Source organism: Heloderma suspectum, chromosome 12 (assembly GCF_057233095.1).
Source record: "Heloderma suspectum isolate Gila_16-S chromosome 12, 16-S_ref, whole genome shotgun sequence".
NCBI lineage: Eukaryota > Metazoa > Chordata > Lepidosauria > Squamata > Helodermatidae > Heloderma > Heloderma suspectum.
In genome coordinates, this window is record NC_139469.1 from 600,713 (window position 1) to 620,401 (window position 19,689).

The 19,689-nt window shown below is 57.3% G+C and overlaps 2 protein-coding genes across 5 annotated transcripts in view; one reads left to right on the forward strand and one right to left on the reverse strand.

Annotated features, from left to right (window-relative positions):
• The window catches only part of TRAP1 (TNF receptor associated protein 1), a 21,630-nt gene extending 16,130 nt beyond the window's left edge, over positions 1-5,500 (reverse strand). For 2 of the 4 annotated variants that reach the window (XM_084817910.1, XM_084817908.1), the window contains exons 1-2: positions 4,613-5,500; positions 4,378-4,460 (exon numbers count right to left, since the gene is read on the reverse strand). In XM_084817910.1, coding sequence (XP_084674036.1) covers positions 4,378-4,460; positions 4,613-5,387 — 858 coding nt within the window. In that variant the 5' untranslated portion in view covers positions 5,388-5,500. The remainder of the gene's footprint in view (positions 1-4,377; positions 4,461-4,612) is intronic. The other 2 variants (XM_084817907.1, XM_084817906.1) reach the window with 2 other exon arrangements.
• Positions 4,960-16,787, forward strand: FAM234A (family with sequence similarity 234 member A). Its single transcript, XM_084817911.1, has 12 exons — positions 4,960-5,020; positions 5,486-5,777; positions 6,841-6,972; positions 7,084-7,263; positions 9,088-9,218; positions 9,341-9,473; positions 9,637-9,778; positions 13,024-13,164; positions 13,561-13,639; positions 14,532-14,684; positions 15,468-15,579; positions 15,657-16,787. The coding sequence occupies exons 2-12, from the start codon at positions 5,519-5,521 to the stop codon at positions 15,866-15,868; spliced, it is 1,674 nt and encodes a 557-aa protein (XP_084674037.1). The 5' UTR covers positions 4,960-5,020; positions 5,486-5,518; the 3' UTR covers positions 15,869-16,787.
• The last annotated feature ends 2,902 nt before the right edge of the window (positions 16,788-19,689 follow it).

Genomic DNA, 19,689 nt, shown 5'->3' on the forward strand with positions numbered 1-19,689 from the left:
AAGCCCTATGAAGAGAGACTGAAAGAACTGGGCATGTTTAGCCTTGAGAAGAGAAGACTGAGGGGAGATATGATAGCACTCTTCAAGTACTTGAAAGGTTGTCACAGAGAAGAAGGCCAGGATCTCTTCTTGATCATCCCAGAGTGCAGGACACGGAATAATGGGCTCAAGTTGCAGGAAGCCAGATTCCAGCTGAACATCAGGAAAAACTTCCTAACTGTTAGAGCAATACGACAATGGAACCAATGACCTGGGGAGGTGGTGGGCTCTCCCACACTGGAGGCATTCAAGGCGAGGCTGGACAGCCATCTGTCGGGGATGCTCTGACTTGGATTCCTGCATTGGGCAGGGGGTTGGACTCGATGGCCTTGTAGGCCCCTTCCAACCCTACTATTCTATGATTCTGTAAGAACAATGATCAGTAAGGTCCCATGGCAAGCGACGCTAACATGAAAAGGAGTCCAAGATGGGTGGGAGCTTTTAAAAAAGGAAATTCTCGAGGCACAATTACAAACCATTCCAACAAGAAGAAAAGGTGGAAGACAACAGAAGAAGCCCGTGTGGCTTCACAAAAAGCTAAGAGATGACCTGAAAACAAAAAAGGACCCATATAGGAAGTGGAAAAAAGGCCAAGTAACAAAGGGCCTACAAAGGTAGGCCCCTTCCAACCCCACTATTCTATGATTCTATGACATGTTCACTCCTGCAAATGATTCTCAAACTATGGGGCAGTATCTCATCCCACTCCTGGGGTGGGGGGCAATGAGGCTCTTCGATAGCACATGTGAAAAGTTCCAAAGTAAGATAGGATCCTTAGGCAGTTGGTGCCTAAGTATGAGTAGACTCAACAGCCCCTGGCAGAAGACCCTCATAGACCCACATGTGTTGGCATAACCACACCTCACTGTCCCATCACCCCAGTCCAATATAGGAAGGAGTTCCGAAAAAACTGCTGCTTTGCTTGTCCTGTGCACAGTTCTAGGGGGAAGTGAGGGCAGTCAGGGGTATCCTGCTCTATCCCTCTGCTGATGCCGGCATGGAACTAAACAGAATCGTCACACAATGGCAGGCTGTACGCACCCAAGGACCTCCACATTCTCCTTTTTCCCAATTGGCTAATTGATCAGCTCCTTTAGTAGGCCTTTCCTAGGTCCAACTTGTAGAGCTCTTGTTTTTCACTTTGCATTCTGCTCCTCAAGTATGACCACTTTTCTCTGCTTTTGATTTCTCCTTTTCCTTTTCTGTTACAAATCCAAGTCTTTGTTCTTTACCTCCTGCTTGTTCTCCACCTCAGATCTTGCTGCATTCTCTTCCTTGGCCTTTGCATTCTTCTGGCTCCCTGTTGCTTCAATTCTGTACTTTTCCTCTGTAATGCATCTCGGCACTTTCCTCCTTGTCTGTGGACCTCTAAGGGCACAAGCCTATTGGGTTAGGCGGCCACCTCTGAACTTGGGGGCGACCACCTATCCAATGCAGGGCAGGAGCAGAAGGAAAGGGATCTTCTCTCTGCGCTTCAGCCACCCTGCATTCGCTGGAAGTCGAATGGGGGGGGGAGGCCGGGACGACACATAGGAAGCATTGGAAAGGCACTTCCTCCCGCTCTGCCCCCAGGAACGCTCTGTTTTTGCTGCTCTTATGAGTGCAGAGTGTGAGGCTGATCCATGCTGCCTAGGAGGCAGTGCGGGAGAGGGTGGAGGTTGGTTCCTGGGAACCAACCTATCCTATGGCCGTCTAGCCGCTGAGTAGCAGCCATAGGATTGCGCCCTTGTTCAGTCGTTCCGTCGTGTCCGACTCTTCGTGACCCCATGGACCATAGCACGCCAGGCCTTCCTGTTCTGCGCTCTCTCCCGGAGCGTGCTCAAGTTCATATTCATTGCATCCGTGATGCTATCTTGCGCCCTTAGTCATGCAATATTTGTTCAATTGACTGTCTTTTTCCCAAAGCGCACCTTAAAACTTCTGTTTATCAGCTAGCCTAATTGTTTTAGCCTTCTCTGCTTTTATGTTTTGTTTCTGATACTTTGGTTTCTAAACAACTGTAAGCCTATCAGTTAGTTCAATGCAGAACAGAGCCTGGTTTTCTAGGCATTCCATAGTTAACAGTAATAGCTACAATCAACAATGTATCATATCCTCATAAAAATGGGCAGTTGCAGTTGCAAGCTGCATTATGTTTCACTTTCAGGTGTTTTGCAGTAAGGAAAAGACATGTGGCTTTATTTCTGCTTCCTCCTTCCACAAGGACATCATATCAAAGACCAAAGAAAACAAAAGGTACTCAGGAAGTGATGTGTAGGCCTGCAGATTGCCAGCAGTCTGACAGGTGAGGATTCTCCACCTTTCTTAGCAAACAGCCGGCGTAACTCTTTTGCTGAGCTGGAAATTCAGCCCTCTCTCTGCTTCTTGCTCTCCCCACAGTTATAGGACAGCCCCGCTGCCTTTTAGAGGAGGACTCTTGTAGTGCCAGCACCCTGCTTCCCCCATCTTTACTCAAAGCTTCACCACGGCCTCCAATTCTTTTTAAAAATCTTTTATTGTGAATTTTTACAAAACAAAACAAACTGAAAACAATACAAAACCTAAAAAGAGAAGAATGAAATAAAAATACGACAACATGTTCAAAATCCTGTTTCTAACATTACAATATTCGAGAAAAAAGGAGGGGGAAGGTTACACATAATCTTCAGTGAAAGCAGATCAAATATCTGCATATTTGGAAGTTACGCCTATATACCACTCTTTCAAATGTTGCTAGTGTTGTTAAGTCTTCAGTCCATTGCATTATAGGCAGTGAGCTTTTATCCTTCCAATATCATAGTATCAGTCTTTAAGCAACCAAAAGGGCGTGAAAAATCTATGCTGACCATGTGTTACGTTCCAAGAAGCAGGTAAGCAATTTAAAAGAACTTTTACATCAGTAAATATTAAAGAGCTTTCCAGTACAACATTTATCCATACACTAACTCCCTCCCAAAAGGAGGTGGCCATTGGGCATTTCCAAAACATACGAATAACAGAAGCATTGACTGCATCACACCTCCAACAATTAGCCGAATTTGACAAGCCTTTACTAAAAAGACATTGTGGTGACCAATAGACCTGAAACCAGAGCTTTTGCTGAATAAGGCGTAACCGAAGATCCATTGAAATGTCCGATACAGACGCCAAAACAGCAGTCTGTTGATTAAGCAAAATAGGACGTTCCAATTCCGTTCCATTCCTACTGTAATCCACTTGTGTCATATTTATTCATTGATAATAAATGTTTTTATTAACCTTCGGCTCCAGCTCTTGCAACTTTCTTCAAGCTCTTCAATTTGTTACCTTCCTTGGGAACCTTTTTGAGTGTTTGGGGCACGCTACAGCCCACTTGGCTCCAACATGTGGAAGCTCCCCAAACACATCACAGGCAGGGCGCAGCCAGCGATGTGCTGGTGCCAGGGCTCACAGGGTCAAAGTGCCAGGGCTTCCTGACTAGCAGGGGTGATAACACCATCTACTTCCCTGTTGCCCTCTGAGCTTGGCTGTAATGCTCAGAGCAGCTGAGGGTAAATGGGCTTTCCCTGTACCAATCTACTGCGAGCTATCCTTCTTGTAAAGCAAAGTATGGGGGGGGGGGCTTGGCCTTGCAATTAAGACCAATTCAGAATTAGATGGGCCAAGAGGCAGCTGGACCCTCCTTGGAGGCCATGTCTCTGGGGGTTGTTGTGATCAGCAGCTGCACTTCCAAATGTACCACTGGGGGCAGCGCTGCCCTCACACCATTGGCACTGGGAGCCAAGAGGCAGGTCAGTGTCAGAGGCTGCCCAGGGCTGCAACATGGACAGCCAGTGTGGTGTAGTGGTTAGAGTGTGGGATTAGGACTTGGGAGATGCAGATTCTTGGCCATGAAGTTCACTGGGAGACTTTGGCCCAGTCACTGATTGTCAACCTAACCCACTTCACGGGCTCATTGTGAGTATAAAATGGAGAGAAGGAAGAGGAGACTAATACTGGCTTGGGCTCCTTATTTATTATTTATTGCATTTATACCCCGCCATTTTTCCTCTTGCAAGGAACCCAAGGCGGCTTACATTCTCCTCCTCCTCTTCGTTTTATCCTCACAACAACAGCCCTGTGAGGTGGGTTGGGCTGAGAGTCTGTGACTGGCCCAAAGTCACCCAGGGAGCTTCCATGGCCGAGTGGGGACTAGAACCCGGATCTCCCGGCTCCCAGTCCAGCACTCTCGCCACTACACCACGCTGGCTCCTTGGAAGAAAAAGCGGGATATAAATGTAGCAACTCATCCATCGAGGTGGCCGCCCATCTGCGGGCGGCAGCAGAGCCCTTCAGGGTCCAGGCCACGGAGCCCTTGGGCCGAACACGGCGCCTGCCTACCTCCTTTTCCGAGTAGAGGGATCGGGCCACGACGTCCAGCAGCTTCCGAGTCTCGGCCTGGAACTCGTGTGTGGAGGCGGAACCTGCAAGAGCACCAGGAGGAGGACGCGGCGGTGGGGTGCTGGGCCTTTCGCCGGGCCGCCGCCGCAAGCCCCCGCCCCCTCCCACACCCGGGGACGGGGCCGACTCTGCCCGTCGGGGGGGGGAGGGGGGAGGGGAGGCCCGGCCCGCTCACCTGGGACGCTCTCGGGGTGGCTGACCAGCCTGTGCAGCGGCGGCGGCGCGGCCCCCGCCGCCGCCTCGCCGCCGCCGCGGCTCTGGGCGGCCCGCGCGCCGCACCGGCGCCCGGAGGCCCAGCTCAGCAGCGGCGCCCTCGGCCCTGCGGCCAGGGCGGGGAGGGAGGAGGAGGGGGGCGCTCGGGGCAGGGCGGCGGCTCCCCTCCGCCCCCCGAGCCCGCGCGCGGGGGGGCGGAGGAGGAGGAGGCGGCGGCGCCCGCCGCGCGCCAGCAGCCGCAGCAGCTCGAGCCGCCCCATCGCCGCGCCGGGGCCTGGCGGCTGCTTCCGGCGCGCGGCGGCGCCAGCCAGGGCGAGCGCGCATGCGCCCGCCGCCCGCGCAGCCCGGCGCGGCGGCGGCGGCGGCGGCGGTAAGCCGGGGGGGCGCCGCAAAGGCGGGGGCGCCGAGATGCCCCCGCGGCGCGCGCCGGCCTGACTGGCCGCAGGGGCGGCCTCTGCGCCGGGCCCGCGGACGCCCCGGCCCGGCCCGGCCCGGCCCTCCCGGGCCCGAGCGCCGCGCGGGCAGCCGGCGGCGCCTGCGGCTGCTCGGGAGCGCGCTGGCGGAGCGGCGCTCGCGCGCTCCCCGTCTGTGCCGCGCCGCGCGGCCGCCGAAGCCCTCCGGCGGCTCGCGGAAAGCCCCGCCGCCGTGCCGCGCTCCTGAGCTGCCCTGAATGGCCGGGCTGCCCGGGGTCGGGGCGGCGCGCGCCGAGCCGCGGCTGCCGCGGGGCTCCGGCCCATCGCAGGCCCTGCGCGCAGGCTCCCCCCGGGCCGCGGCCCGGCCTGTGTGGGCGGGAGGCCCTCAGCCGTCTCAGCGGGGCGTTTCTTGTGTGGGGCAGGAGCCGAGCGCCCTTCCGGAGGGCTAGGCCGGGATGGAGAGCCGAGAGTCGGAGGCCGAGATCCGCCCGCTCAAGGAGGAGGAGTGCCGAGCGAGCGAGGGCCCAGCCAGCTGCGCCGAGGGGGCGGCCGGGGCCTTGCGGAAGCCTGGCCGGCTCTCCCGGTGGCGCACGGCGGCCTTTTTCCTCTCGCTCTTCCTGTGCCTGGTGGCGGTGTTCGCCTTCTCTTTCATCACCCCGTGCCCCGTGAGGCCCGTTTCCCAAAGGACGTGGCACAGAACCCATGACAATGCAGGTCAGTTTGTGGGCCCTGCAGAGAGGGCTCTGGTGGCTCCTTGGCACAGGGCTCCCCGGCGCCGCCTCCGCAGGCACCTCCAGTAGCGGCTGCAAAGGGCTCCCCAGTGTGGTGCTCGGGGACACCCGCAAATGTTTTTATTTTTTCCTTTGTTTAATATACTTACATGGATTTGTATGAAATGCATACAGCGTTGTAGCAATTATGCGTAGGCTTCAGCAAAAGCTGACCAAATATCCAAATAAGTATCCATTTGAAGGTGGCGTCTATATTCCACCCGTTCAAATGTTGAAAGCATTGTAAGGTCCTCAGTCTGTTGCATTACAGGAGGGGAGTGTTTGTCTTCCCAGCGTTGTAATGACTTTTAGACAGTGTTCCAATGGTGTCGGAAGGGGGCAGAGAATCCCGGTACCCCAGTACTGGAGGTGCTATGCCTGTGTACACCAGTTGGTGGCAAACGGCGGGGGGGGGGGGGGGGAGGGCTGTTGCACTCCTGTCCTGCTTGCGGTTTCCTGGTCGGCTGCTGTGTGGACGGAATGCTGGACTGGATGGACCCTTCATCTGATCCAGCAGGGCTCTTCATACGTTCATTTATGCTGACCATTCGTTAATCTCCACAAAGCAGGTAAAGTAAAAGAACATGCCCATCCGTGAATATTAAAGACTGTTTCAGTACAAAATTTATCTGTGTAATAACCTCAACCCCCGAAGAAGCAACTACCAGACATTACCAAAACATATATTTCAAAGAAGAATTAGTAGCATTAGCAGTATTGCGCCACCAGCAATTAGCTGAATTAAACAGGTGTTTCAGTGACCAATAGACACGAAGCAAAAGTTTTTGCTGAGTAAGACACAGCCTAAGATCCATAGACACAACAGGTAGACACCAACGTGGTGATGCAGTGATTAGGCATTTTGTGTTGGTGCCCACAGCAGTTTCTGAAATTCTGAAATATCCAGAGAGGTTGGGGACCCCTGCCTTAGTGCCTCACTGGGGTGCAAGTGCTCCATGGGTCCCCCTGAAACACCCACTCCAGCATCTGTTCTGATCCCATTGCAGCCGCTTACGGGTTCCTGGCCGTGGGGGATGTGGACAAGGACAGAGTGCAAGATGTCCTCTTTGCTTTCAAAGCAGCTGCCGCCAGCGGTCTCAACAGCAGCAGCAGCAAGAACAGCTCTTGCTCCAGTGCCGGTAAGGGTTGGGGTTGGGGAGGGTCTGAGACTCAAGGAGGTTCATCAGGGGCGGGGGAGAAAGCAGCATTGGTGCTGGGTGTGCTGATCTTCCCTCCTCCTCTTTCTCCAGGCTTTGCCTCCCCCTGTGCCTTTGTGGCAGCTCATTCAGGCACGAACGGCAGTACCCTCTGGCAGAGGCCTGTGGCTGAAGACCTCCTCTTGATGGACTGCTCGATTGAACAAGAACACTCCCCAGCCTGCCTTATTATAGGGAAGCCAGACTTCCTAGCTGCGCTTGACTTGGAGACAGGTAGGCTCTGCTGGCATCTCTGTGGGGCTGTGGTGGGATCCAGCCATCAGACTTCTAGGGCTGTAGACTCCCAGCCCAAGCCTCGGGGGGGCAGGGGGTGGGGTTCCAGAAACATAGGCAGACACAATTCCTGGCAAGGGACCTGGAAGCAGAGGTCGGTTATTGATCAGAGCAGAGGTTTTACGGAGGGCTGTTCTCGTGGAGTGACAAGGCACACTCGCTATCATTGCGAACACTGAATGGCCATTGTGTGCGGCATGTGGGTTGTGCTACGTCAGTAGAACTCCGGCTTTGCTCCAAGCAGCATCTATGAGGAAGGTGTTCATTTCTGCTCAGATGGACAGTGAGCTGCCGCCTAGGCGTGTGCTGCATGTCGCGGGGAGTCATCCAGCCCAGAGGCCTCCTAGGACACACAGCAGCATGTACAACCTTGACGTTTTGCATGTTTGCCATCACACAAGATGAGCCGGAAAGTCTCCTCTCTGAAGAGCACTCAGGGCAGTCTTTCTGTAGCTGCCGTTCAGCCTTCAGCACTGTCAAGCCATACTTGGGGTTATGGGGCTATTGCACCTTGGTACTATGGCAAACGGAGATGAGCCCTCACCCCCCCGAGGAAGGGGTCGTCATTATTAGCACTCCATGCTCCCAGAGAGCTCCCCTTGTGGCATCGTATGATGCCCTTGCAGGGATGGGAAGGGGCACAGGTACCTCACAGGCAGAGCAGGGGTCCTGCACAAGCGCGGGGCAAGTGGTGGATGTGGTTGTGGGAACAGCTCTTGGTTTCCTGTAAATGACAATTCCAGTTCTCAATTCTATATAGCAGCAAGTTTTCTTGTCCTTCTGGTTGCAAAGAGGTGCGGGGCTGGAGGCGTCTCCCTCAGGAGCCAAATGGTCTCTGTTTGTCCCTCCCCGTGACAAGCTGAAGGGGTTAGAGTTTGCAGAATAAGTAAATTCAAGCTGCCCCCAGAGCATTGTCTGCCAGTACATCCTAGTCTGCAAGGATGATGGGGCAGACCTCAGGCCTCCTCCTCCTGTTTGTTCAGAAGCGCTGCTGCAGCATTTCCACGTCCCTCATAGAACACAAGGGCTGGCATCAGTTATGGTAGCACTGGCCACAGTTGGGTACGCCCAACCTCATCCATGTGGCAGGCAGGCACCAAGGGTGTCCCCTGACCTGGCAGCCTGCCTGGAAGTGGGGCTCCTGGAGAAGTTGTGCTCTGCTGGACACAGCTGCATGGAGCAAACATCTGGAAGAGGGACGGGAGTGGGGAGGGGACTCGATGGCAGCAGCTGGGCCCTTTGAGCCTAATTCCAGGAGCTCCACTTCTGACATCGTAGGATTGGAGCCTTGCCCATTTCGGTCCAATCCATGTTTATGCCCAAACAGAGAGAACCTTTGAGGTGCTGCCTTTTTGTAGCTCTGAGTGACTGGCCCAGGCAAATATTTAGTCTCCAGAACAAAAAGCAGGGGTTGGGGAGAGAGGCCGGGTTTGTTTATTTATTACACTTCTTGACTGCCCAGTAACGAGAGCTCTCTGGGCATCATACAGGTAAATTAAAAACATAAAATACACAACAATAAAAAAAAAAACAGTGACACATTGTTAACCCCACACCCCCACCCCAGATAAAACCAGCAGCAGGGGGTGAAAACAGACTGCACACAAAACCAAAGTAAAGCGAGCAGCAGAACAAAGCCGGGTGAGCTGGTGGTCACAGCAAAGGCCCAGAGGATGCTGGGACTGGGTTCTGTGCTCAGGTGGTCTCCTCCCCCCCCCCCCCGCTTTTTCTAACTCGGCATTGCCTCCTCTGCTTGCTTCTCAGGCCAGACTCTGTGGCAGAAGGTGGCTAACTTTGGAGCTAATTCCACGGTGCTGAGTCCCCTCTTGAAGGTCCCAGACGTCAGTGGGGATGGTGTGTCTGACCTCTTGGTCTTCACCGCCGTGGGAGAGGAGGTGAGGCAGCTGGAGCCCCAGGGCAGCCATGCCACAGGGACTGGCCTCGCACGTTGCAGCATCAGTGCTGCTCCCTCGGGGCATCTCAGGGGGTGCAGTGCTGCTCTCTGTGTTCTCTGCAGATCCAGAGCTTCTTCTATTCGGGGAGGCACGGCACCCAGATTGGCTCCAGCGGGAGCTTGCATCTGCCAGGAAGGGTCAGCCACCTCCTGCAAGTCACTCCCAGCGGCGCCCACTACGTGCTCTTCTGCACTGGTGTGTTCTCTGGCTTCCAGAAATGGGCAGCAGCATGTCAGCCCAAATGCCTCACTGCGGGGGGGGGGGGGGGAGCTGACTGGCCTCTTGGGGTGGGTAGCGGGGGGGTCTGGCTCCTGGGTGCTGCAACCTGGCTCACCCAGCCACCTTTCTCTTGGCTCAGCCAAGGCCCTGTATGGCTACTCCCTGGAGGAGTTCTACCGCATGGCCCTCGGCGCGTCAGAGCACCGACTTCCCGGCCTGAAGAGGGATCTGCGCTGGGAGCTGGCCATGGACAGGCTCACCCACCAAGTCTCCTTGCTCAGGTATGGAGGATTTGCACAGGCCCCAGCACGGGAGGCGCTTTGCGCTCCTGACCGTGCTCTGTCAGGAGAGGCTGGAGCCAGCCAGCCCCCCATTTCCAACCATAGCCACCCGGCGCTTTCCAGAGGCCGACACGTGGGGCGGGAAGTCAGAGCCATGTTGCCAGCACCTGGCTCTGAGCCTGGGGGTTCCACATAGCCAGACTGGCGCTGACGTCTGGGGCCCTGAAGCCCAGCGGGTGCCCCAGTGAGCAGCAGGTGGCCAGTGGGCCCAGTGTCGTGACCTGGTGATGCTGCTCGCCACCACACCCTTGCCTTTTATTTTTTAAAATGGTTTATAGTCGGGGGGTGGAGGTTCAGATATTTACATTGTTACTGATGCTCGTTTTATTATTTTTGCTTTAAAAGTTGCCTTATCCTTTCCTATAACAAAATAGTGTGTATTCCCAAGTAAATGCATTTAGCATCAGAGCAACAGAAGCAAACCCCATTTTGGTGCTCCGATTGGAGTTTGAAATGTGAAACTGCACATGCTGAGGCGTATTTCTTCGTGTGTTTGCTCTCACACTCAGGAGTGTCAAAGCAGGCACCAGCCATGGAACGGGGTGGGAGGCGAAGGGGAGGAGTGTCGCTTGTGTGCTGCATGGCTGGAGGAATATGCATGGCTACCTGGAGGGTGCACAAGACCCTTGAGCCTGGGGTCTCCAGCAAGTAGGGATGTCAGAGAATTCCGCCACGGATCTCGGTGAGGCCGAATGCCAGTGCATTCAGCCCCCCGAAATCCGTGGCGGAACAAAGCACCCCCTCCGCCCCGCGAAATGGGCCCGGAACAGAGCACCTACCTGCTGCCGTCCACGCTGACTTGCGAATGGCAGCCGCATCTGACATATAGCTATGCTGTGATAGGCTACGTAAATACTTACGTAGGCTATCACGGCTAACGCAGGGACGCCGCCATTTGCGTCCCTGCGGAAGCTGTGCTAGGCTACGTAAGTATTTACGTAGCCTATCACGGCTTAACTAAGGAAATGCAAATGGCGGCAGCTGCGGCAGCCACCTTTTGCATTCCCTTTTTTTTTTTGCCGTAATAGCCTATGTAAATATTTACTTAGGCTAAAAAGGCAAAAAAAAAAAAGGGAACGCACATGGCGGCCGCCGTAGCCAACACCATTTGCATCCGCTGTTTTTTGTTTTTGTTTTGCTGTGATAGGCTGTGTAAATATTTACGTAGCCTATCACATCAAAATACAGGAACGCAAATGGCAGCGGCTACGGCCGCCGCCATTTGCGTCCCTGCAGGCTGCCCAGCGGCCAAATGTCCAGCTGCGGGCGGCCCCAGCCGGCAGCTCTGCGGAATCTCCGCGGAGCGGAGCCGGCCGGAGAGAATTTCGGGGGGAAGGGCCGGAGCGCCTCCCTCCCACTGCGAATGTCACCCTTCGAAAAGGTAAGTGACTTTCGTACATCCCTACCAGCAAGCGAGCGGTGGCTGCATCACTGCTCACCTTCATCCATAGATACCAGTCATCCTCCGTGACTTTGCCTCCTCGCCTTCTGAAGCTGTTGACTTTGCTGCTCTCCTCACATCTTGTGGCAGTGAATTCTATGTATCTGACGTGAAGGACTTGCTCTTGTCTCTTCTGAATCTACTGCCAGTCAATTTCATTGACTGATCTTGAGGTTTAGTATCATAAGGAGAAATATCTCTCTCTCCACACTTTCTCCACACCAGGCCCAGTGTAATAAACCTCTGTTATGTGATCCCTTAATCATCATTTTTCTAATCTAAAAATACACTTTCTTCCTCATAGGACTGTCATTGCAGCCCCTTCATCAGATCGTTCTGGGTGCTTTTTTTTTTACATTTTAGTTTTATTTATTTCTTATTATGTTTATATCCTGCCTTTTCCCTCTGACAAGGAACCCAAGGTGGCTTACATGGTCCTCCTCTCCATTTTATTATCTCATTTCTGAGATGGACTGTACCCCATATTCCATCATAGCTTTCTATAAGGGCACTGCTATTTTGGCCCATTTTTCGAATGGGTTTGTCTTTTACTGCCACACACCCTGCATTGCTGTTCTCATGGAGCAATTCAGTCACCACCAGTTTAGACTCAGTGCGTGTAGGGTTAGGATTTTCTGCTCCCGGGTGCATCGCTTTGCACTTATACAGAATCTCTCTTGCCACCTTGTTGCCCCTGCAGCCAATTTGGAGAGATCCTTTCCGTTTTCATCATTCTGAGTAATTTGTCATCCAGAAACTTGGCCACCTCCCTGCTCACCATTTCGCTCTGGGTGGTTTTAATCAGTTAAATAGCCCTGGTGGTCCCAGGTCAGCTCTGTGGGAATCCTCCCTCCCTCCCATGAGAGAATTGCTTGTGGATGCGCACCTCTGCTTCTGCCTATTCTTCACCCAGTCCTGATGCATCAGAGGACCGTCCCCTTATCCTGTGACAGCTAAACTGATGCATGAGCTTTGGGTGAGGGGCTTTGTCAAAATGTGTTTGGCGGTCCAGGCCTGTCATCCCCACTGCAGGGGCAGGGGGCCCTTTCTCCGTTGCAGGCCAGGCCCCTTGCGAGTGATCCATTGGAGCCGCGGCACAGGGGTGGGTGGCCTGAAGGCCAGCCGTGAGCAGGCCCAGAGTCAAAAGCAGCCGGGGCCGCCCCTCTCCTCGCCCAGATCACTCTTGCCAGTGCTCTGATAGAGTGCAGAGAGCTTTGAAATTAGGCCTTGAGCGCCCCCCCCCCCCCCGTCCTGGACGACCTGGACGTGGAGCGGGAGCTGTTTGTTACACTTCCAAAGAATCTGGAAATGTTGGGGAGGCAGGACTTCCCTTTGCCGCAGGGTAGGGGGATGTCGTTGGACTCCAGCTCCCATAATCCCTGACCACTGTACAAGCTGGCTGGGTTGATGGGAGCTACATCAGGGAGGGAGCCCCGATGGGCTCATGGGAGCCAGGCACAGCATCGGAAGGTCCTGCAGATCTTCTCTATTCTGAGCCTTTAGGAGGAGGCTGCAGCAGCAGCTGCATGTCCCCTCTGCATGGACTATAGTCTTTAAAAAGAAAAGACACGAGTCCTCCTTTTTCATGCCCACACTGGTGAGCTTTCGGGGTGGATTTGAAACCGGGTCTGCAAAACCAAGTTCCCAACAGTGAGCTGTGCCACCTCCATTATCGTGGGTGCCTCCTGCAGGGCCCGGCAGGGCTAGAAATCATGGTTGTTCCCTGTTTCTCCTCCTCATGTAGCTCTGGAGAAATCCAGTACCTAACAAAGATGCCTGTGAAATCAGGGACTGACCTCTTGGTTGCAAGATCGGCCATGCTGGAGCTGGTGGACGGGCAGCACCTGGGCTCTGTGTGGGTCGCCGACATCCCGCATGTCCTGAGGTAACGGTGGTCCTGGGCTGCTGGGGTGGCAGTTCCCGCTCCTGGAGCTGCGGCGTCTTGGGCAAGTGCCCATCATGCCTGCGCCTGGGGGCCAGTGCCAGGTGTCTGTCATCCACCCCGCGGGCTCATTCTGCGCACCCTCCTTGTCCTCTGCACGTGCTGAGCTGCAGCGTGGGTCTGAGGGAGAAGGGCAGAGGCCGGCGGGGAGGCCAGCAGCCCTTCGCCCTGCTCTTTCCTTCCCCTTCCTCCGCAGCCATGTGTGATGGGAGGAGGAGCCCAGGGAGCCGCTTCTGGGGGGCTGGCCAGGCTGGGCTGCCCATCCCCAGCGCCTGCCGGGGCCGTTGTGCTTTGGCATGGCTCTGAGGCGTCTGGCCGCCTTCTCGGGTCCTCTTGCAGTGAGCCGGTACTTGGGGCCTACAGCACTGATGCGGTTGATGCTGTCGTTGAGAGCAGAGTGTCGCCCAAGAGGAAGAAGGTTTGTGGGGGAGCTTGTGCAGGCCGGACAGGCCCTGTGCCTTTGGGAGCGCCGGCATCCTGCTCTTGAGCCAGGCTCACGGGGTGGGGTGCCTGCTGGGATGCATCTGCTGGTCCTGCAGGCCTGGCTTCTCATGCTGGAGGCCTTGTGCGGAGTTCCCAGGGCACACTGGGAAGAGGTGCAAGTCTGTCGGGTTCCTTCCGCTGCTTTGTTCATGTCATCTTTGCTCAGGTCACGGCATCAGTTTTCACACCAGGAACCAGGACAAATGATTGCATAGCTTAATGCGAGATCCTTTGATATTCAAGGGTTGATCCTAGCTGCTACATCAGCGAAGCCACTGTGTGTGTGGAAAAACAGGTTCTTCATCACACAGTCTTTTGGGCATCAGAGTGTTCCCAATGAGGCACTCGCCTTTACATCTTAAGCGCTGCGTACAAGGGCACTAGAACAAATTGGCTGGTGGCTCATTTTTACCGCTCTCCTGCCACCTTTGCTCTTAAAGGACAAAGGCCTGCAAGCAAAACTGGGCGTATGCAGAGATGCCCTCCTGCCCATGGGCCTCCTTTCCAGAGCTCCACCCCTTGGCCTCACGGAGCTGCTGGTGGATGCGTCTTTGTTCCGCCCTTGTCAAAGGGGGCCATGAGTGAGCGCTGTCAGTCAGGGAACTTCATTCTGAGGGAGGAGGCCCGGGGAGTGCACCGACCTTTGAAATGTGGCTGCAGCTGCTCGCTGCTTCCTCTGAGAAGAAAAGGGGAGAGACAAAGCAGAAAGGCAGGACTGGCATTCCAGCTGTTGCAGCGCTTGCCTGGCTTCTGCCGGGTGGGATGGCAGTCAGCCCCTTGGGATGAAGGTGAGCCAGCCACAGCTCAGGCAGGCGTGCTCTCTGCAGGTCACAATTGTGGAGGGCGCCTCTGGAGGCATCGAGTGGGAGGTGGAGCTGCTCTCGGGAGTGGGGGCTCCCAGGCCTGCCACCCTGGCCACTGCTGATCACCGGTCCATCTTCCTCTTCTGGGGCGTGTACCAGGGGGACACGAATGCAACCGTGAGTGGGGAAGGGTCTGCAGGCCAAGGGGGGCGGGGGAGGGAGCCTGCCTGGCTTTGCCGTGCTCTCGGTGGCTGTAGCTGTGCCCCAGGCTGCATTCCAGGAGGGCCCCACGCAGTGTTAGCAGGTGAATGCAAGGCTTGCCCTTGTATTGCTAGCTGGTTTGGGAAGGGGGGCAGGGACTGAATCCGAAGCTACAGAGTGGCCGTTAGTGTGTGTGTGTGTGGGGGGCCAGGTGTTCCCACACCATTCCTCGGTGGGTTTCCCTTGGGGATTGGCTCACCCCGGAAAAGCTGCTGTATCCCTGGTGGAGGCTGCAGGAGAGGGGCCCTGCTGCTGGCTGTGTTGCTTGGCCCGGGGTGGAGTGGCTCTGGGGACACCTGCCATTCTCTCAAGGAACGGTGGCCCAATGGCACCTTTTCTGTGGGAGTCATAGGATCAGTCCTAGTGCCGGAAGAGTCCTCGGAGAACATCTAGTCCAACCCCCTGCTCCCCGCAGACTCTGCACCGCAGGGGGCAGCGACAGCGCCCCTGACAGGTGCCCCTCCAGCCTCCGCAGAAGGGGAGGCTCCGCTCTCGCTGCTGGGGAGCCCCTCCTCTGAACGTTCAGCCAGAAGCAGCTTCCCTGCCGCTTCTGGTCCTGCTCTCGGGAGCCATGGAGACCGCGCCCGCGCCACTTCCCCCACCGGGGGAGGCGCTGTGCAGAGTCCGCTGGGTGTGCTCTGCCCGGCCCGGGCTCTTCCTTCCTTGCTGGGCCACAGCTCTGCCCTTGCTTGCCTCTAGGGGCCTGAGGAAGGGGCACAGCGGCGGCAGCACCTGTACCTGTTCCACCCCTCCCTCCCCAGCGTCCTCTTGGAGATGAGCAGTAGCACGGAGCCCGTTGTGGCCTTTGAGGGTGAGTGCCCCCGCTCCGCCTTGCCCCCCCAGCCACGCGGGGAGCTGCGGCGTCACCCCCTCCCTCTTGGGTTGCAGGGGTGCTGTTTGAGCGGAGCCGCCACGCCTGTTACGTGCTGCTGACGGGGGCCCGGGCCGGAGGTGCTCCCGGACACGTGGTGCTGTCGAAGCGGAAGCTGAAGGAGGACGTGGCCAGCAGTCGCGTGATCTGGCTCAGCTCCTTGGCCCAGGACACCGAGCAGAGCGTCCGGGGCCGCTTCCTCCGGATGAGATACCGCAGCCTCCGGTGAGCTCCGGCAGGGCGCGGCAGAGGCCAGCCAGCCCCGGAGGATCTAGGCCCTGCGCCCCAGGCGGAGGCGGCCCTTGCTCCCTAGCCCAAGAAGACCGCCTGGGTGGGAGCTGGAAGTGCCGTGCCGCAGTGTGTGAGAGGGGTCTTTTGTGCACAGGCTGCCTCCCCAGTGCTCTCCTGCCCCCATTCAGGGCCTGCACCCATTTCCCTGGGGGGTGCCCGCTGGGATCCCTGCCCCAGGGTTGGCAGCAAGCCAGGACAGGGCTCCTGACTGGCACAGCAAGTCTTTGAAGCTCATCCCCAATCAGAGGGACGGGGAGGGAGGGAGGCTGGCGTGGCTCCTCCCAGGAGAAGCCCCTTCCGGGGTGGGGTGGGGAGAGAGGGACAGGTTCCCCTTTGGCAGCGATGGACTGGCGTGGAGGTTGTGACCCAGTGTGCCTGCCCCCCCCCCCCCCAGACAGGTTTGCTGCTGCAGCCTCACGAGCTCCCAGGAACAAATCTGTGGAGAGCCCGTTCAGAGGCTCCTGGGGAGGGACCCGGGACACCCTCGGCTCTGCTTGTCTTTGCCTGGAGGGCTTGGGACATCGGGGGCCTCTCTGGGAAGCAGAGGGATGAGGCTCCCACACGGCTGCTGCGCGGTCCAGGCCCCCACGGCCGCACCCTCCCTGTGGCCAGTTCTCCAGTCACTGTGCCGCCCCTCTGGTCCTGGAGCTGCTTCTGCTGCTTTTTGGGTTGTGATTGATTTAAGAGGCGGTGTTTCCTTTGGGTCTTCATTGGTGCTTCCTCGGATGATGGTGGAGGGTTCGTGCAGACAGACAGCCATGGTCTCACAACTGTCTATTCTTGCATCTGGAGCACCCTGGGAGGTGCGCAGGCTGCCTGCTGCTGCGGTTTCAATAAATCCTCCATTTTGTCCACAACTCTGAAATGGTGGCAGTTTGTTTCTCTGGCTGTCATAGAATCCAGGAATCCTAGAATAGCGGGGTTGGAAGGAGTCTGTAAGACCATCGAGTCCAACCCTCTGCTCAATGCAGGAATCCAAATCAAAGCTGCTGCATTATATTACTAGCACAGGCTGGAAGGAGCAGGACAAAAAGGACAAGGGTGGGGGTGGATAGAGGTGAAAGCCTGGGGTTGGGCTGTGCTCCGTCAGAGGGTAACCAAGGCCGGGGGGAGGGGGGGCAAGCGGCGTCCTCTGGCAATGGCCCTCTTAATTGGGGCGGCTTGGAGGGCCGCCTGGGCGGGCGAAGGTCAGCCCAGGCCAGACCAAAGAAGGCTGTTCTTGAGCACAGGCGCGCTCTCCGCAATGAAGGCAGCACTCTGTGCCCAAGCAGGCTGAGGGCCCGCGCGTCTTTGGCTCTGCGAGGAGCGAGGCCCGCAGGGCAGCCTCCTCCCGCCTCCCTTCCCCAGCCAGGGCCTCCCTGCCTGCCTGGCGGGCCATGATCCTGCTGCTGTGGCGGGTGACTAACAGCGGCCTCCTCTCCCCCAGCAGCCCCTGTGCCTTTGCTTGGAGCGGGCCAGGTGTTGGAGCCAGAGCCCTCCCCTTGTTTCCCAGCACCCACTGGCGGCCCCTCCGCTCCCCAGCAGCCCCGGAATGGCCTTTTCAGCCCCTCTCCATGCTTTGGTCAAAAACCTTTCCAAATTCTGGGCAAGTGAGCAAGGGTAGTCACAAAATGCCCGATGGCCACCCACTCCTTGAAACCCTGACAGCGGCAGGCCCGTGCACCTAGGCAGGCGTAACCTTAGCCCAGCCAGCCCCTTGGGCTCTGGAGACTCCACCGCCCAGCTCCATAGGCCAGGCCTGCCCTCAGCCAGAATGGCCACCAGAGGCCCCTGCTTGCCTGGGCGAGCCCAGCTGCTCCCACTATGGCCAGGAGTGGAGCAGGTCCCCATGGGCCCGGGTGGCACGCGCCCTGCTGTGGCTGCCCTCCCCATGGGGCCCTCTTCCTGCTTGCTGGAATGCTCCCCCGCTTGGGATGCTCTTGAGGTCAGGCCCACGCTGCAAATGTGGCAGCCAAGATGTTTCAATCCTGGCCCTGTCTGGTTCTGCTGCTGGCCTTTAACCAGCTCCTGGCCTCTTCCTCGCCGGGGAGCTGGATTGGGTCTTGGGCTGCGCAGTGCTGCCTTCCCGAAGTGTACTGCCCTGCCCGTTCCCCCCGGCAGCCAAAGAACAGGAGAGCCACCCTGAAGTGGGCCCAGACCCACAGGAGCCTCTCTGACCCAGCAGGATTCTCTTCTCAGAGGGGCCACCCAGATTCCCCAGTGGGAAGCGCACCAGCAGGACAGGAGCCCCATAGCCCCCTCCCACGTGTTCCCTAGCAACTGGCATTCAGGGGCAACTGGAAGCCATGGGTGGCCCTCTCCTCTGTTCGTCTGCCCAATCCCCCTTTAAAGCCATCCAAGCTGGTGGCCATCACTCCGTCTCGTGGAAATGAATTCCGTAGTTCCCCCCTGCGCTGTGGGGAGAGGTCCTTCCTTAGGTCTGTCCTGGATCGTGCACCAGTCCCAACAGGATGAGCCCCTTGGGCACTGGGATCCACTTTTGCCACTCCAGGCATCATTTTGCACACCTCATTCCTCTCCCGCCCCCGCCTTGCCTTCTCTAAGCGAACAGCCCCAGCTGTGGTCACTTTTCCTTAGAGGAGAGGAGCTCTGGCCCCTAGAACATTTGGTTGCCCATTCCGCCCCCTTTCCAACCTCCTCCCACTATGAAGCTGCCCCTGCAGTTTCTGCTCCCCTGGGCAGAGTTTTTGGTGTCTTTCTCCAAAAAAGATACCAGCCCAGAGGCTGTCTGGGGCACCATGTGCTTATGGCAGCCCCCCCCCCCCGCTTGTGCAATTGCAGGAGTTGAGGAAATGGTGTGAGCAGACTAGAAGTCACCGCATGAGAGGGAAGGGATCAGCTGCGGTTGCAGAAGCAGCAGCTGGCCCAGCCAGTAGATGGGGGGTGCTGAGCAACGCAGCTCCCCTTGCCTTCCTCAGAACGGCCTGCCTTGCTTCAGGGCCCATCGCCCAACGGCAGGGCCCCGCCTTCTGCCGCCTGTGTTCAATCCTAGCAAGCGGTCAAGGTGCCTTGGGGAGATGCTGCCGCCCCGCCACCAGTCGGAGGACGCAGTCTGAGGCTGGGAGGATCGGTGCTGGGGCGAGGGGGGAGTCTTAAAACACTCCTCTCCCTTCCTTGGCCAGTGCAGCAGCAGACACATCTAAGTGGGCGTGTCCCACCATTGTTTCCCCAGAGCCGTTGGGTGTCCACACCACCTTGAGGAATGCTCCTGTTATCTTGGTTACATATTTCTTTTCACCCTTCTAAATAAATGCCTTGGCCACCTCGTTCTTGGGCAGTTCTTCACAGAGGGCAGGGTTGGCCTTTTCATCGGGCTCTCTGCCCCAGCTCTGAGGCCCCTTTCCTGGCCAGTCCCTGCCAGCTTAGCCCCGCTCAGCCGATACATGGCCCTCTTTGCAGCGCCTGCAAGGGCTGGGGCAGGCACAGCAGCAGCGAAGACCAGCCACGAGGGAGCGGGCTGGCACAAGTGCCTGCCCTCACCCCCTCTTGGCCAGCCATGCCCAGCGGGCTGGCTCCAGTTGCCCCTTGGCTCCCAGTGCCTCTCTGCCCCCAACGGGCTCCCCCAGCATCTGCTTGGCAGCAGCCAGTGGTACTGGTTTACCAGGAGGGGCTGAGTGCCACGGAGGCCCCAGTGTGGAGAGAGGGATGCCTGGCAAGTGCAGGAGATGGGCTCAGCCACAGGCCAGCTGTTCCCAGGAGGGAGGGCTTGGCCTGGTCTGGCGGCGGCAGCTGCCGCCACTGCCAAACCACCTCACTTTC